At 40.0% G+C, this 19,423-nt stretch overlaps 1 protein-coding gene across 1 annotated transcript in view; it reads left to right on the top strand.

Moving 5' to 3' along the window:
* The window catches only part of PPP3CA (protein phosphatase 3 catalytic subunit alpha), a 254,857-nt gene that overhangs the window by 181,415 nt on the left and 54,019 nt on the right, over window positions 1-19,423 (top strand). Inside the window, exons 4-6 of the mRNA XM_066631723.1 lie at window positions 6,265-6,376; window positions 9,231-9,376; window positions 14,678-14,817. Coding sequence (XP_066487820.1) covers window positions 6,265-6,376; window positions 9,231-9,376; window positions 14,678-14,817 — 398 coding nt within the window. The remainder of the gene's footprint in view (window positions 1-6,264; window positions 6,377-9,230; window positions 9,377-14,677; window positions 14,818-19,423) is intronic.

The following is a 19,423-nucleotide window of genomic DNA, read 5'->3' as shown; positions in this document are numbered from 1 at the left end:
GAGGAATCAAATGTCAACACAAAACAATAAAGTACTGTGGTTGGAGAATGTTCAAGATGATATAATACACTTTTGTGGTGCAAATATGACAACAACTTTGCACACAAGAAAATATTCAAGCAGGAGTGGACAGTTATTGGAAAGTCTCACAGACATTAGATCATTAAAAACAGCACAGCAGTTCCCCATTCCTTTGAAAATATTCAAATGCCGTAATGTCTGTATGCTTGTGCTTGTATAATCACTTGAAGTTGTTGGCAACCTTCAGTCTCGAGAGACTATGGTATCGCGCTCTGAAAGGTGGTTTTGGAACAAACGTCTAGTGTGGCTGAAAAGGCCAATTCGGGAGTGACAATCCCTTCCACAACGGGAGCACTTACGTTAGTCACTTACGTTAAGATAAATTTACAAAAATCTCTTGGCATCCCACCCCAGTACCTATACTGCCCATGAGACTTTGTCTCACCCACAAACTAGAATACAATTCAGAGTTTTTATACATAGGATCCCTTCTTGGCCTTTTGACTAAGATCAAGTGGTACATAGGCTCCCATATACAGTACATGAGCCTGATCTGTGTTTTCCTGACTGCCCTTCCCTTCCATGTTTTGAGGGCTTGATGATTGTAAGGATTAAGACCACACATGTTGCATTCAACAGACATAAAATATATTCCACTGTTGTAGCCAATCAGTAGATACTGGGCAGGCACAGTGGTGGGATAGGTGTGCCTGGTGAAGTTAAGCAGCCTCACTTATGCTCTATCACAGTGGTTCTCACATTTTTAGCATCAGGACCCACTTTTTAGAATGAGAATCTGTCAGGACCCACTGGAAGTGATGTCATGACCGGAAGTAACATCATCAAGCAGGAAAAATTTTAACAATCTTAGGCTGCAATCCTGCCCACACATATCCAGGAGTAAGCCCCATTGACTATTATTGTTAAAAGCATATACATAGTAGCCTGTAGCCTGTTAAAAGTACAGATCTGTAACATTTTCCCAAATGCAGTCACATAGCATGGTAGTATCATGACTAAAATATTAAAAATAAAATATTGAAATGAATGGGGAGCCACCTGAAATTGGTTCATGACCCACCTAATGGGTCCCAACCCACAGTTTGAGAAACACTGCTCTATCACATGCACATGTGCTCTTGTGCTGTTTTCAAATAGCCCAGAAATACTGAATAGCATATAATTGCTTGTTGGAATACATTTTTTTTTGGTTTTTTAAAAAACAAATGGAACCTTTGTTCATCTTTCTTACGTGTGCCCTACTTTCTTCTTTCCATTTTTCAAACTTTTCCAGTTGGTGAAGAGAGATGATTCCGGAAACTAGGAAAATGGCCTTAGCACTATCCGTTGTTGAATTTGCTGTAGGGTAGAAGACAGTTTATGTTTTGGTGATGGGTAACTATGTCATAATTCTCAGTGATTGTATTTAAAAGCAACAATATGTCTGTGAGGTCACACTTCAATAACATAACAACAGCCATGAGAGACCTTTATCATAATTTGAAGTTTCCATAAGCATTCAAATTGAAATAGCACAAAACACTTTAATTAAGCCTCATAGCATCTTTGATTGGCAAATCAATATTTTGATTTGTAATTTGTCATGTAAATAAACTAAAATACAAGTCAGAGAGAGAATCTTGCCTGAGGTCATGCAATTAGTCAGTGGCAAAAAAGCAGAAAGCCAGCCAGATGGAACTCTTTTCACTGCTGTAGGTTCTAACCACAAAGAAAACTCCCACTGAAGACTGTGGAGAAAATTATTCAACACACTGATAAGAAATCATGGTGAATAGGGCACAAGAAATAGGGATGATATTGTAGAGAGTGAAAGTTGAACAAAACATTAGGCAGAATGCCACATTAAAAAAGAATTGGTCCTGCTGTGGAAAATGTTGGCATTCAGTCAAGTTTCCTCTTCACTCCAGTTCATCTTGCTCAACTTACTCCCAAGTCTTCACATCATTGCACAGTGTATCTTCCAGGCCTATTCTGTGGCAGTCATGATATCACAATGGGGCAAGAAAAAAATGCACTGTAATGATGTCAGGATTCAGGTAAGTGGAACTTAACATTACAGGGCTTTGGACCAGCTCATGTCCTTTATAGTGTACAGTGCTCCCTAAGAAGGGGTAAAACTGTCTTCTAATAGTAAGCAAATCAATGTTACCAAACCCTTGTGTCTCAAGTCAGTCTGAATAAGGGGGGAAAGCTATTCAGACCTGAGAACAGCAATTACATTTCTATTTATAAAAAAAGAATTTAAACTTCTCTTATGTCAGCTAGTTTGTGTACTGAAAAGCGAGGCCTCAAATTGTGGAATGACAGTAACAGATTTCAGCAGTAGGAAGGCTGTGACTCACTGTGTAGTGACAGGCCTACGTTTATCAGAAGAAATGGGAAAAAGAATCATTGCATTTAAGCCCAAGGGAAAATAGAATCCAGTTTATATGGTGTGGCAATAAATTGCTATGTAATAAAGGCACCACTCTGTTCCATATATTGTTTCCCTTGTGTGCTCAAAGTTATGGCTGCCCATTTTGTGAAATTCACTCAAGTTACTGCAGACGTTATGTAACTAAGGAGTTGTGAGCTAGGATTCTTCTCATCCTCCTTGTGTTATATTCAGTAGAATAGAGCAGCATCTGAAATAGCACAGGAGTGACAAAAGCATATATCAGAGACCATACTGAATTTGTTGGGCTCCTGCAAGTGACATGCGAATTGACCTGAAGTTTTTCTCTATAGACTAAATAAAAATGTGGCTCAAGTGTTTACAAATGGAGGAACTCAAAATTAGGGTGCAATCCTAACCCCTTAGGTCAGTGCTTTCCAGCACTGACATAAGGGCAATGCAGCTCTGAGGTAAGGGAACAAACATTCCCTTACTTTGAAGAGGCCTCCGTGTGTGCCAGCCAACTGCAGGATGCAACGTACGTCCAATTGGCACCGCTATGCCAGTGCTGGAAAGTACTGACATAAGGGGTTAGAATTGCACCCTTAGTTTAGTTTCATTTGCAGGGCCATGGTTGGGGCTGTGAGTTGGTACCTTTCACATCAGCCAGACTCCCATGAACTACCCCTTTTAATATATTATACCTTTTTATTGTTTAAATTGTAAGCTGATTTTGGAGTCTCTCCTGGATGAAAAATGGATTATAAATGTGTATCCTGTGAAGGGAGTTTGGCTTGGACCCCTAATCAGAGTCTACTGGTGTTTCATCAAAACTTGAATACTTGAATACACCATGGGGCATCATGGACTGCTGGCTGGGCAGCAGCAAGACCATAAAGGACACTACAAATGGCAGTAGGAGGCTCGGTTTGGTGGGCTGAGCTCCTACTCATGGTTTTCATACACTCAGAAAGGTCTTCCCACCTGCCCTGAACCTCTTACTTCCATTTGTAGAGTCCTATGCGGTCTCCGGAAATAACTGATGATGATGTAATCGCTAGTCACTTCTGGGAGCCAAGTACTACACCCTCAATGTACAGGACATCAAAGATTGGGAAGAACTGCCTTACAGTATGCCTTGAGTTTGTTTTCCCATTTCTGGAATTGTTTTTGTTTTTTTTAATTTTTAAGACAGCCTTTGGTCAAATCGCTAAGGGATGAGTGTGATTAAATGAAATGTCCATCTTTGTTAACCTTGTTGGACCTTGGAACAATCAATAGGGAAAAAACCTTTATGAATATCTATGAAGATGCCTTACACCAAGTTGGATCATTGGTTCATCTAACTCAGTATTGTCTGTGCTGACTGGCAATGACTATCCAGGGTCTCAGACAGAGCTCTTTCCCAACCGGAAGATTACAAGGTTTGAAACAGAGGTCCAACTTGAAGAACCACTTGGTCGGGGTACAAACACACCAGTTGCCCCTGAAAAGAGTTAAATAACTTGAAATCTGTTGGGCCAAAGAATATTCTGAGTGTGCCTTTGAGGTAGCCTCTTCCTCTGTTTTTATGGCAGTGATCAAGCGCTGGTATTTCAAGTGTTGTCCAGTTTATGACCAGCCAGAAACTGTTCCAGAAATGAACCCCTCTCTCCCCGCCTCCCTTCAATTCAAAGTTCAGCGTGTTATTCTCTTCAGCTCCAATGTCCCCTGCTGTCATTTTTGGTCCTTCAGAATAATTTGTGGAAATAGTATATTTCTGGATATTTCTGTTACTTTTAGAAATGTCCAATACTTTTTTTTTAATTTTGCAGTTCTGGAAGGAGTGCTGTAGGTTAATATGCTACCTTTTGTTAATAAGCATCACATGTATGAAATAAAGCCTCTAGGAATCTTTTGTCCTCTTTTTTTAAGTATCTAAAGAAGAGATGACTTGGCAAGAAGAGTAGCTGTAGGGCTCCTAAAAGGAGAGCAACTTCAAAAGTTACATTTTGCTTCCTCTTTCCTCTAGTTCAAGTGTGCTTCTGTCTTTCTCCATTGCAGCCTCATTTAATTTTATAGAGTTTATGTAAAGAATATGATCCAATTTCCCCCACCAGTTAAGCAAATGAGGTGGTCCTAAGTCAGGAAACTGTTTGATCCTTTCCAGCATCACAAAGATAAAACTCCAAAAGCAGCTCAGATGCTCATTACAGATAGGCAGATCAAAGGGATCATTTGTCAGGTTCTGAGCTGCTGTGAGAGGAGCTTGTGGCCAATGTGAAATAAATGTAACAGCAGTACAATTTTTGCATTCTACTTTCTAGACCAGTGACGGTATCCGTGCATTATAGTTGTTGAAGAGGAGCTTTTCTCTCTCCCACCCCGCTTAGCATCTTCTTGTGCCTCCTCAGAGAGGCCTAGCTCACATTTGAAAGATCTTCTGTGCTGCCCGCAGTGGAAGGCAGGCCCTTCAGTGGATTGCTTACTGATTTTATGTAGCGCAGTAGTCATGTTTGTACTTAACAGGTTTCCAAGCTAATTCACTTTCGTAAAAGCTGATGAAATATTCTACTGAATCTTTATCGGAAAACGCTGGTCATAGTTTGAAGCATTTTTCGAGTGTGTGTGTGTGTCTCCACGCGCTCTGTTCCATCCAAATGAGTTCTGTTGCTTTGATATAGTACACTAAAGTTTAAGTATCTGGGGATACATGAGAACACATTTAGGCTGCAGTCATCTGCACACTTTCCTATGTTCCCTTGAATACTGTGGGACTTACTTTTAAGCAGACATGTATACAGTTGCACTATATACAGTTAAGATTTCTTCTAAGAAGGTTCCTGCATCTGTAGCGTTAATAAGTACTGATATTAAAAGTAACTACTTTAATAAAATGTAATGCCTGATTATTTGGGGTGCCTTTTTAGTCTGTTGAAAAAATTTAAAATTAGTTTGATTGGTATTTTAGCGGTTCCCAGACTGTGGGTTGTGACCCAATTTTTGTTGGGCTGCAAAATTGACGGGGCAGATTAGACTGTGTCATCAAGGGTTAAACAAGCTGCTGCTATTTGCTACCTGGTGCAGGAGGCCAGTGCATCACCCCCATAATGAACCTCCTCCCATACAGTGGGCTGAGCAACGACCTGGATGGTGGACTTGGTGATGTACTGCTGCCCTACCCCTGCTGGTTCTTTGGCTATACCTTTTGATAGAACACAGATATTTCGGTGGGGGTTGTTTCATTGCATTCAGCATGAAATTATTCATTGATTGATGCGTAACATGATGGTATTCTTACAAATGGCGATTTTGATCACTAGTGGTGTCACCCCCCCCCCCGAGGATGTCACCTTACTAACACCTTATTGGTTTCTAGCTGTGTCATAATAACATCTCTGACTGTTCGAACAATCATTGGTCTGAATTAAGGAAATGTACTTTTTTGTTACATAAGACAGTTGCATTTTTGTTTTCTGGTTTTTTGACCATAACTTCTGATTGAATTGACCATAACTTCTGATTGAATTGAGATACTTCACTCCGTTTTTTAATTGCATTCTGCTGTAGGAAATATACCATGCATCGAATGGTATATAACACGATGGTATTATTCCTAGAAACCGCGATTGTGGTCACTAGTGATGTCACCCCCTTTGTGCATCACCCCCCCTTCGCATGTCACCCGATGTGGCCCGCACCCCTCATACCCACTTAGCGATGCCACTGTGTAGCAATGCTAAACTGTAATGAAATCTCTGAATGAGTAGGAATTATTAATATATAAGATATTTTGAACACAGTACCTTTTGTAAAGAAGAATTGATGGTTCATCCTTGATCAGCTTTTTTTTTGTTCCTCTTTTGCAGTGTGTGCTGTATTTGTGGGCCTTGAAAATTCTTTATCCCAAAACACTGTTTTTACTGCGTGGGAATCATGAATGTAGACATTTAACAGAGTATTTCACATTTAAACAAGAATGTAAGTATGAATAAAAATTATTTGTTTTACTTGTACTGCTGTTTTTGAGGGGTATTCCTGAAGTTCATTCAGGAATACATTAAACTGGATAGATTAAACTGGATTCAGGGCCATGACATGGAGGCTGGCTCTTCTGTGTATGTCCCTAGTCTGTGGCTTATTTCAGTAGAGTACACCTGTTCCGAAACGAACAGGACATTTGTCCCTTTACAAATTCTGTGACATTTCAGTTCGGTGTAGGGGCAGGAACAGTAGGCAAGTGTACCAGGAAGGGTACAGCACTCAACTTGTGAGAAATCAGCAGGATAAGATTCAGTGAACTGGGAAGTAGAAAATGAGGCATAGACAAATATTAGTTCAAGAAATAGCTCCACTGATCTATATGGTGGGGAAAGTAAAGAGGTTGCAGGCCTGGAGATCAGTAATGGGGGGTTTATTTCCACCCTGTCTGAGACAGGGTAATTGCCCCCAGGGCTCAGGCAGAGACCTGTGTGTTCCATTTGTCAATGGGTCTCCTGCTCATTCTTGGTCCAGATGCAACCCTCTGCATTTGCTCTGACCTAGAGAACTGTGGACAATGACATACCAATTACATTTCCTTTATGGAACAGAAGATTAAAATAATGTTAATTGACTCAGCACTTCGTAATCTACTGAGTTTTTAAAATGCACATTTGTGAATTAACATTTTGGTTTAATTGCACTGTCTCATTCATTTTGTAATGATGTTTCTGCAGATAATTAAGAAGATGTGTGGTGAAGGTTTCTATAATGACCTGCCCTTTGAAGGGATGGGGGAATGCTCAATGGAATCTAAAAAGAAATTATAGCTTTCTGGAAGAACCTTTTAGGGTGCCTACTAAAATGTTAGCAGGAATTTACAGGCTTTTGTAGATGCAGCTTTAAAGGATGGTTAGCACTATGAAATGCTATATAGCATATAATCCTGACTGCATAGATTAGATTGTAGAACAAAACTGAATTAATATGTATTCATTGATTTTATTTTAAAGGTCATATGTTGTCTTTCCCCAAATGGAATTCAAGGTGGCTTCACAAAATAAAAAAAAACAAACCCTTAAAGCCATCTCCAAACAGTAAACAGAATAAAAATACAGTATTATACTAAAACAATAGATAAAAGCAGAAATGAACTGATTCAGCAGGTTGTAAACCATCTTCAAACTAATTTAACATAAGAACGTAAGAACAGCCCCACTGGATCAGGCCATAGGCCCATCTAGTTATCTCACAGCAGCCCACCAAATGCCCCAGGGAGCACACCAGATAACAAGAGACATCATTCTGGTGCCCTCCCTTGCATCTGGCATTGTGACATAGCCCATTTCTAAAATCAGGATGTTGCACATACACATCATGGCTTGTAACCCATAATGGATTTTTCCTCCAGAAACTTGTCCAATCCCCTTTTAAAGGCATCCAGGCCAGATGCCATCACCACATCCTGTGGCAAGGAGTTCCACAGACCAACCACACTCTGAGTAAAGAAATATTTTCTTTTGTCTGTTCTAACTCTCCCAACACTCTGCTAATCTGCTAATTTCACAGATTAGCAGAGAAGAGCACGCCAAGCCCTACAAAAAAATTAAACTAAACCAGCAAGTTCATGTTGAAAGCATTTCCCATGGCTCGGGAATTCTAAAGAACAAGGCAACAACATCATGATCAATTGAAGATGTGTGTGTAGGCTGGACACTTCTGCACAGTGATGGAGGGAACAGGGGGAGTAGGGCAGCTTTCTAATCCTTATTATTATTGAGATAGCAGCAACAGCGTAACTACAGGAGTTGGTACAGTGGGTATTGCAGATGCCACAACAACAGATTGCCGCTGCTGTCCGGAATGGCTCCAATACAAGTGGAGGGGGGTGCTTACACAGTGCATTATGGTACCTGCAATACTTACTGTGCTACGCTATTGGGTAGCAACTCCCTGTTTAGCATTGGCAGCTCCTCTTGTTCTTCTTACTGACTCTCTGTTGCTATTAAAGGCCACCTTGATTGAAGGCCATATTTATTTACCTGGGAAAGTGTATAGTGAATGTTATGGTGTGAGCATTGGTGTCCCATAAGGCACTGATATTTGCATGTGCCATTGGGATCCAACCCAGTTATGGGTTCATAACAATAATAATAACAACTGGTATTTATATACCGCCTTTCTTGGTCATTGGATTACTCCTTTGACTTTAATCCAAGGTGGTTTACATAGGCAGTCTTTCTCTAAACCCCTGAGGGGTTTTTACAATAACAAAGAAGTTCTAATCTTTCAAGAATAAACAACATTCTGGACGGATCTCTCACAGTCTGGTATCGGTTCTAGCCACAGTTGCCACCCATGCTGACTGACAAATAGCTCCTTCTCTCTCACTGAAGGGCAACTGGAATAGCTCAGCTTGTCAGTCACTTCTCAAGATCTCGCAGCTCATGGAAGCGTCCAATGATCTCAAACTGGATTTCTTCAGATGTTATCTTTGGGCTTAATGGCAGCTCTAGACCAGAACTCCTGATTCATGATGTCAGAGTGCTTGTCAGATGTCAGGCTCTCTTGCATCCCATCACAAGTGTGATGTACTTTAGAAGTGGGCTACCTCAGAATGCCAGATGCAAGGGAGTGGCAACAGGATTCAGGGATCTTGTTGTCTTGTATGTTCCTTACAGCTTCTGGTGGACCACTGTGAGATACAGGAAGCTGGACTTGATGAGCCTTTGGCCTGATCCCGTGGAACTCCTCTTATATTCTTAAGTGGAACCTGCAAGTCTAAACTCATAAGCCCAGTCATTTCGTTTTCCGTTTGCAAGCCCTGTTCTGACATTATTTTAATATCCCAAAGGTAAAATAAAGTATTCAGAACGTGTGTATGATGCCTGTATGGATGCCTTTGACTGCCTTCCCTTGGCTGCTCTGATGAATCAACAGTTCCTATGTGTGCATGGTGGCCTGTCTCCAGAGATCAACACTTTAGATGACATCAGAAAAGTAAGTTTGGATAATAGAAATCTAAAAAGCCACAAACCGATGTGGTGGTTCCAAATGTTCTCTCTGTTTTCTTACTATTTTCATATATGTACAATTTATTAGTAGGCGCATTAGTAGGCGCAATTTATTAGTAGGCGCATATTCTTACTGTTTTCATATATGTTCAATTTATTAGTAGGTGCTGTAATTTTTCAGCTCTCCTATATACCGGGATTGGCCAAACTGCAGCTCGTGAACCACACGTGGCTCTTTGACATAAAATGTGCAGTTTGCAGAAATATGCTGAGTTCCAATTTGCATCACAATTAAAATAAAAGATAAATAGAAGAATTTCAAGCTTTGTAATTATTTGCTGGATATAAACTGAGAGTCCACTGGATTAAAACATAAGTTTACTGTTCATAGTGAGTAAATATATTTAATCATTTAAATGCTAATTTTAATTAGTAACTTTATTTTTACCCCGCCTTTCTCCGCGGAGGGACTCAAGTTGGCTTACAACAAAGGTTAAAAACAAATTAAAAAACATAATTTAAAAACAGATAAAAACATTTTTGCAACACATCATTAAAAACAGTAGTCAGATAAAAGTGTAAAAGAGCATAGAGCAGCAGTTTATAAAAGGATCAGGCCTGTAACCAGGTGTTAAAAATGTATTAAAAGATGTTAAACAGATGTTAAAAAGGCCAGGAACTCAGAAAGCTTGTCTAAACAGAAGAGTCTTCAGACCTCGCAGGAAAGTTTCAAGAGAGGGAGCAGTTCTTAAATCAAGGAGCAGTTCTTAATGTAAGATTTGTATCAGGGATTAAAAAAAACAACATCCATGAATTAATATAATTGCATACATGGATTTCTTAGTATTTATATATACATTTTGTAACAATAAAAGCGTGTGTAATATTTATTCATGTCTTGTGACTTTCAAACATCTTAAATTTACCATATGTGGCTCTTACGTTAAGCAAGTTTGGCCACCCCTGCTTTATTCTCTTGTTCTTTTGTCCATGACTAAACATGTGATTTATGTTTTACCTCCTGAAAAATGGATTTTGTTTCATCAGTAGGTTTTGTGAATTAGTTCACATACATATGTTAGAGCAAACCCTGACATACATATGTTAGAGCAAAAAATACTACGGTAGATTGGTAGGTTATCAATCTGCCAGAGCCCCTCTAATCTATTTGTTAACCCTACAAATATACAATCCTAAATGAAATGACTTATCCTTAATTTTGAACTTCACCATTGTAGCAGGGATCTGCATTACTGGTTTCTGGAAGTGGGGTTATACCTAAACAAAACAAATCTGGTTACGGAAATGCTGGTGCATAGTGGTGATGAATACAATTCCATATACAAAGAATTCTGAATGGAAAACTTAAAGGCATTAGACCAGGTTTTAAAGGAACTGTACTCTGCTTAAAATTATTAGAGCATCGTAATGCCCAGAGGACCCCTTATATCAAGTGCGTTAATCAATTGATCCAAACTAAAATTGCAAAACTGCTCCATTGAGTTAGAACTAATACATCAGTGATTTTCAACCTTTTACATCTCACAGCACACTGACAAGGCACTAAAATGGTCAAGGCACACCACCAGGTTTTTGACAATTGACAAGGCACACCATGCTGCCAATGCTGCTCACATCTCCCACTGACCCTATTAATAAATGACCTTCCCCCAAATTCCTGTGTCACACCTGTGGACCACTTGCGGCACACCGGTGTGCCACGGCAAAGCAGTTGAAAATGGCTGTAATAGACTCTCATGAATAAGTATTTAACTAACTAATCTACAGAATGTAAAATACATTTTATTGAATACTGAAAAATGTAATGGCTATGATAGTTTATTCCACCGTTCCCAAACTCTTTGGGAGTTTGGAACTGGGGTAAGTCTTGTTGGGGAGGGGGGAAGGCAGCAACACGATCTCCAGGATTGCACTGCTGCTGAGCACAAAGGGGTGTTTTTTTACTCACTGTGTGAAGTACCAGCCTCCAACGGGTGCAGGAAATCCCATGGAACCCTTCTCAGGGCTTCCCAAGCTTCAGAATGGTTTGTTTTTTTAAAAAAAGTGATAGAAAACTACTTCCGGATTACCATGGTAAAACAGGAAGTAGTTTCTGATCACTGCCTTCCCCCTTCCCATGTCCCTTAAGGGGCCAGAGGCAGGGTTTCTCAGACTGTTGCGACAGCCCAGTTTAAGAACTTCATGTTTACCCTACTGATAGAAAATTTTCAAAGGATTAAAAGGAACATCCCTAATGCCTCAAATAACAGGTGTATCTGAATGGGCAATCCCTTATTTTCAGCAAATCCCACATTGTTAAGCTTAAAGTTATTTCTGTACATGCAACTTATTGTTTTATATTTTCATATCACTTTAAATTTAAGCTACAGAATAATATGTGGCTTGGGGGAATTCTTTACTTTTTATTAAGTAAATTCAGTGGGTATAGAGTAAAATGAAGTGACTTTGAGCCTCTTTCTCGTTAGTTAAGAAATACCTTGAGGGGAGCTAAGACTTCTGAGGATATCTAGGTGGCAAAAAAATAAAAAAGCTTATATGCACAACTGATTCCCATTTGTGGTTCCTGGTCCAGCAAGTAGCCTCTGTCTGGATGACGGTGCTGATGGCAGTTGAATGTCAAAACAACAGGGTGTTACACATTTATTTTTCACCACTTGATGGGTCACTTCTTATAAACCAGTTTCGTTTATAAGCAATGAACCTGCAGGTGGTAGCTGTGACTCAGCACTCCTTCAGCCAGCTAAGGCTGGGTCACCAACAAACTTCTTTCAGAGCAGTCAGACCCAATCATGGTTATCAATGCAACGGTGACATCAAGGTACAGAATGCTACTGCCGATTAACTGGTGCTGGGGTTATAACGCTTTCACACTCATGCCATCTGGCTGATAAACACTTCCTGACACAACTGACAGAGCTGGTGATAGCGTATAAAGCTGTTACTGGTTTGGATCCTATACACCTGAAGGAGCATTTTTTTCCATATGAATCTACTCACCTAATGAGATCATCTAGGGAGATTCTGTTGCATCTTGGGGGCTCTGTTGCATTCTGTCACTTTTACTCGGAAGTACCATAGATACTCGCCTATAGGGTGAGAAATTTCTGCCAATAAATCAAGCTTAGATCATCACCTCATCTTATCTCCAAGGTCACTCAAGGGTCAGGGCTTTTCAAGTAAGTTGCAGCACCAGAGAAGCAAAGCAGAGATAACACAGGCCTACAAAATTGAGGGTCAGAAAAGTTTTTCCCAAACTTTATGGTGGTTTGATGTGAATTTGGGGTGCCAATTCCAAAAATGGCAACCGTGTTGCCCGATCATGTCTAGTTTTGGAAATATAGTATTGCCTCATTAGTGAATGGTTCCAGTTTTGGAGATGGGTGAATAGGTCTAGTTTTGGAGATATAGTATAGCCTCATTAATGAATGGTTCCAGCAGCTTCCTCATGAGGAAGCCATGGTGTAGGCTTTCTCATGAGGAAGCTGCTTGAACCATTCACTAATGAGGCTATGCCGCGTCTCCAAAACTAGAAATACACCCAGGAAGTGGTGTAAGGAATTTAAGGAAGCAAAATGTGTGTTGGCCTGTGTAATTGGAGAGCTGTTAATCTCCGTGGTAACCTCCATGGCAAACTCCAACTGAAGTTAATCTTTTAGTCTCCTCCTGAGAAAAGGGCTAAAGACTTCCATTTAAATCAAGCAAGCCTCCTTCCATTTTGCAAATGCTTGCATTTTGCAGAGGCCTTTTTTTTTTATACACCAGGATATAGTCCTCATTTCCATTTGAAACAAAGTCCCAGGCTACAATTCAGTGCACTGTTACTTAAGAAAAACACCCTTGGAAAGCAATGGGTCTACTTCTGAGTAAATAGGGTTGCAATGATGTGCAGCAGCACTTGCTCACAGTCATTGATTGTTGCTTGTCTCTCTGCTGTGAATTAAATTGCACACTCCCAGTTATAAATTATATGTTATATGTGTGGAGCCTCTGGCTTAACACACCAGGCACCTTAAAGAAGGATTTGGTTAATGGTTCTCCTGCTGTGGTTCCAAACCTTTTTCACTTGCATAACCCTTGGTAGTCCATTTCCATAAATTGTATCCCTCATATTAGCTAAATGTTTGTAATTAATATTAATAATATAAGTCCTCATCTCTATATGAAAACCCATACTTCATGTATTTATAACAGTATTTTCTCTTTTTATCTGTTTGAAGAACTGAAGACTATGTCTTTTTACTGTTTTGCACCAGAAATGTCATGAGAAATTCTGGGTGATTGATCACTTTCCATGTTATGTTTCAGCTTTTTTTACTGTGCTGGTTTTCAATCACTGATTCATACGTGAATTGATGACCAAAAATTTGCTATTGGTGGGGCTTTCGCAACCAACTAGCTACCTCCCTTCCTGCCTTGCTGGCCCTGCAAGGCATTCTGGAGCACTACCTGTCTTTTTCTTCCATTATTCAATTCTTTTTGAAGTACCCCTAAAGGTTCTGTTGAATGCCCCTGGGGGTACATGTACCCCAGTTTGAGAGCCACTGTTCCACTGGTATGTTGTTTACAGTGCACTGACTCTGATAGTGTTTACAAAAAGGTTGTGAAGATCATAATTTAAACAATTAAAGAATAAAACTGTATCTTAGGAACTTTTACTATATTTGTAAAAGAGACTACATTTCTTAGGTAACAGTTACTAGTAGGTTATTTTTCAGGTTCTGGCCTCAGGTAAAATAAGACAGAACTATAGTCAGATGCCACCCTAAGTTTAAACCTCTCCCCGACTTATCCAAGGGTCCCAGAACATTCCATGATTTTGGCTCAAACCTGCCCTTGACTTATCTGTGAGATCGACTTATAGGCAAGCATCTTCAGTGAGCCCATTGTGTTCAGTAAGACTTTGGCTGTAATCCTGTTTTACTCCCCGGAAACAAATACCTTTACATATGAAGCATACCTACATTCTGTAGTAGCACATCAGTTTTAAGCTAATATGCAACCAGCATTAGGATGATCTGCTATGGCTCTGCGGAACCACACTCTGATTCAACCTTGAGATTGACCTATAGAGGTCAAAAGAGAAAGGGGGTAGCATTAAAATAGCAGCACTAAACAGAATTGATATGCCTGATTTTCATTGACAGAGTAGGTTAATGCAGGGTCCTTCCATCTAATACTTTGCAAGTACAAGCTAGCTTCGACCACAGTGGAAGTTGTAAAGGATGTAGACATGCCCTTATCCTTTCTCTTGGTCTTTTTTTCTTAGTTAGATCGATTCAAAGAACCACCTGCATATGGACCTATGTGTGACATCCTGTGGTCAGATCCCCTAGAGGACTTTGGAAATGAGAAGACTCAGGAACATTTCACTCACAACACAGTCAGGGGGTGCTCGTACTTCTACAGGTAAGGGTGTTTTCTTATTTAATATGATCTCTGAAGAGAACTGGATTGGTCCATGCTTGTGCTGTTGGGCAAACTATTGTAATTCTCTCTCTTCTATATAGGGCTTGATTTTTCCATAACTACTGAATACTGTTCTGAAAACAAAGAGTACTACCAGTACTTCTCTTGTGCCTGAAAATTCTCTTTCACATGAAATTTACATAGAATCTTACACGAAAATTCCATCAACATCAGAGGACACCACTAGATGTGCTGGCAGCAGGCATGTAATTCCCTGTAAAGTGGGAAAGCTATTTAAAATACAACCTGGGTCGGGGAAGGGGAGAATTAAATTCCTACTTTTATTACTTCCCAGCCATTGTTCTCCTAATGGAACTCTATGACTGAAAGTAACCTCTGCTGAGAGAAAAACAGCAGTTCAGCTTTCCTTCCAGATACCCATGTTGAGCTTTTCATCTCCCCCACCCCTTTTTATCCAGAATAAGTTTTATCCAATTGTGATCCATTCCAATTGTGATTCAATTCCCATCCATTCCCAAGTTGTGATCCAGTCTCTCTCCTTTTTTTTTTAAACATTACCCAGGATAAAGTAATGTGCAATCTTAGCAGGTGGGGTAGACTTTATAAAATAGCTTCAGTACCATTTCAGTAGTGCTTATCAATTATTCACCTGTCTGTGGGTATCTTGGTTAAGATGATGGCTTCAAATGATGTGACTGAATACTTTGAACTTTTTTTGATACTGGAATGAAAAAATCTATAAAATGGCATAGTAGAATATGTTTAGAAGAAACTGCAAAAAAATGCAGTTACTCTTGGTGTAAGCTTGTATTGCATAAAAACGTAAGAAAATATAGCAGAAAGAAGACCCTTTCCTCTGATATTTACATTCAAAATATGCCAAAGAGCAACAAGTCAATTAAATAAACTTGAAATGAATTCCAGAAAGAGCAAGGTCGTATTGATAATTTAAGTCAGGGGTCTCCAAACCTGGCCCGGGGACCAGATGCGGCCCGCAGCAAGTCTCTTTTCAGCCCACAGCCAACCTCTTGTCCCCTGAAAGCCTCTGGCCCACTCAGCTGAACATGACCAGAACTGTGCTCTGATTGTGTCTGGAGGGTGTTCTGAGGGCCAGAGAAGTTGAATGAATGAGCCCATTCATTCATTTATTCACTCATCTAAGTTCCATCTCTAATTTATTTATTTAAATTTTATATTTAAATTTTTTCCCCAGCCCTCCACGCCATGCCAGATATTTGATGCGGCCCTCTGGCCAAAAAGTTTGGAGACCTCTGGTTTAAGTCAACCATTCTCTAGTAGTTTAATCAAATTTGCACCTTAGTGCCAAGAAGATATTTTGGAATGCAGCCTCCATCTTTCATCATTTTTGCCTTAACATGTATAAAAATGAATGTTGTATTAAATAACATGTGATTAAAATTTAAACTGTGAAAGTATTTTGTAATGTAAAATTCCACAATCAAAATATTTGTATATATACTGTATTTGAGAGATCATAAACAAAACATTGACAACCGCTGGAATCAAGACAGACTCTTTTATACACTGATAAAATGAGCTCAGAATATGAAAAATATTCATTAGTCTTCCTGAATTTTTTTTTCTGAAATGCCACTATAATGCGATTATCTACTTAAGTCATTGAAAGCAAAGAAATATGACGTTTTAGTATTTAGATAAGTATTTAGAAGTGATTAAGGTAGAAGTCCTAGATACACAAACCAAATGTTCACAGATCACTGAGGGCCTAATCCTATACAGTACACACTAGGTCACTGCATCGCGCACTGTTGCAAATATGCCATAAGGCACGTTTGCAGCCCCTGGCACTGGTGGAGTGCCAGTGCTAGCCCATCACTGGCTGGCACTGGGCTAGCTTTGGGTGAGCACCGGAGCTCTGCTGTTTGGCAGTCGCATGGACTGCTGGGCAGTGGAGAGGTAGTTGGGGGCATGGGGGCAGGTGGGGAGGAGGTGTTCCAGGGCAGACTGGTGAGTGGAGGGCAAGGAGGAGGCGTTCTAGAACGAGGGAGTGGGGTGGGAGGGAGGCTTCGCTCCATTGGATCCTGAGCCTCTGTTTTGGGCTGCCAGACTGACACTGAGGCTCAAAACTCTACGCTGACACTTGGGGCGACGTAGAATTGAGTAGCCCCATTGCAGGACAACTCAGCTTACCGGGGGGAAGGGGATGAATGTCCCCTTCTCCCAAGGAGCTGCCCCCACTGCCTGCGGAGCGTGCAGGATGCAGCAACAGCCATTTTTGGCACCGTGAGCGCAAGATTGGGCTGCCCATCCTGATGGCATCCACTCAAGAGTTCTTAAAAGAACTCGAATATGAAACTGCTAATCTTTTCATAAAAGTATTTACCTGTCTGTGCCAGAGCACCAGAAAGTAGCCCATGTAAGTCCAGTATGTAAAAAGGGAAGGGGGGGAGTGTCCAGGAAATTACGAACTGGTCAGCTTAATTTCTGTTTTGAATAGACTGGTGGGGAAAGTATAATTAAAAAATTATTAATCATATTGGACAAGCCTTTCTGAAGGGGAATCAGCATGCTTTCTGCAAAGATTAATATTCTCTTACTAACCTTCTCTAGTTCCTAGTGAGTTCCAGCAGACATGTGAATAGAGGCAATCCTGTTGATATTGTATACTTGGACCTTCAAAAAGCTTTTGACAGAGTTTCTCACCAAAGGCTCTTGAGTAAATGTAGCAGTCATGGAATAAGAGGGCAGGTCCTTTTATGAATTGGTAACTAGTTAAAGATTAAGGTTAAAGTTAAAGGTAACAGATTATCATTATGAATATTTATATATCACTTTGCAACAGGGGTAGTTCACAAAGCAATTACATAGCAAAATAAATTAATAAATGAGAGTAGGAATATCTGATAGTCAGGAACTTTAGAATTTCACACACCTTTTGCCCGTCCCTCAGGTGTATATATTTGGTCCCATATATGCAGCCATTGGCAGAAATGGCTTAAAAAGCTGGTCTAAAGAAGACATCTGATTAATAGTTTTTGGTCCTAAACAAGTAACCCACTCCTGAGTTAAATAACACGGCTTCATTGGACATTTGGTTGCATGAATTCTGAAATATTTTAGTGAAAAAGAAAAAAAAGAAAAAAGTGAAAAAGAAAAAAGTGAAAAGTGAAAAAGAAAAAAAGTCTTCAATTTCAGGAAGGGAGCACAGAGAAGCAAAACTGAAGGCTGTATACCAACATGCATACAAATTGAGACTTATTGCGTTTTTCTCCCACAACTCAAGCCCACCCCACCCCAGCAACACTTTCATATTACATTTTGAAGTACATTTTGTACTTCAAAATGTATAGTATATACTGGCTAGCATATTGACCACCCATTCAATAGTCTGTCTTCTCATCTCCCAGCTTTGGGCAGGCTTTCCATCTTTTCTTCTCTTTTTAAATTTTGAAAAGTGACATGTATTCAGTTGCATGGTTATTAAATCCCTTCCCTTTTTAAAGCAGAACTAATGTTTAAAACCTGCTTCTGGGACAAAGTGCGTTAGTGGTCTCACTGGTTTTAGGCAATCAGTACTGTACGCAGCCAACTTTTACTGTGATCTCACACAATGAGTTTCCCCTGAACTCTATCTGGGAGAAAAAAATTGTCTGTGTTTTAAATGAAATGTGTGTGGACTGCCCCAGTGGGCTCACCACTGAAATTATGTGCATCTGTGCTAGTCTGAAGTATGACAAGTCTGTATAATTCACCAGCTTGCCAGAAGAGGGAGCTGCCAGTCTGCATTGTGGTACTGTCGGTACAGATGGTGGTACTGCTGCCACTGGATCAGTGGTTCAGGTCAGGTGGCATGAGGCCAGTGGACTGCACATGGCTCTGCAAAGCCTCTGTCTTGATTTCTCAGTCTGAACAGCATTCTTTTAAGAACATTAAGCTGCTATCAGACCAGTCTCTGTCTACATCTCTGCCTTTCCAGTCCTTGCTTCCCCGTTTTCCTGTCTACCAAGCCTATAGGTCTGTTTTACTTCATCCGAGACAGACTACAATTCTGGAAGCACCCTAAGCCTAAATGCATTTGCCAAAATGAACTTAATGGTCTTAAAGTTCTGTCTTCTAACAGAGCAAAGTTGCAAACAGAAAAGTGCAAGCAGACGGCAAAGGAGTGCATATATTTGAATCATGGGCTTTATAATAATGGCAACAATTATTATGTTAATGTACATGACAGATTGTTTGGTAATTTTACTGAACTACATTACATCTGCCACACTAGTCATGTATCAATTACAGTGCCATGAGAGCTCAGGTTGCGTTAGTCAGAAATTATAAATTAATAGACTTTCCAATTACTGGTGCAACTGTATCTAAAATCTTCCTCCTTACTTCATATTACCAGCAGATCCCTTAGTTATATAACAAAAGCCAGTTACTATGGCAACCTCAATATGATGGGTTCATAGAAAGCATTTAACCCAGCATGGTTAAGTGAAGCAAGAGATGTCGCAAGCAGGGCAGCAGTTTTCTGATGCATCACAAGCGACTTTCTTGTCTGTATCTTTCTTTGCTTCTGAGTGATATTTTGGATACAACCAAAAATGTTCAG

This window comes from Tiliqua scincoides, chromosome 6 (genome assembly GCF_035046505.1).
Source record: "Tiliqua scincoides isolate rTilSci1 chromosome 6, rTilSci1.hap2, whole genome shotgun sequence".
In the NCBI taxonomy this organism is placed as follows: domain Eukaryota; kingdom Metazoa; phylum Chordata; class Lepidosauria; order Squamata; family Scincidae; genus Tiliqua; species Tiliqua scincoides.
This window is presented reverse-complemented; position numbering and strand designations above follow the sequence as displayed.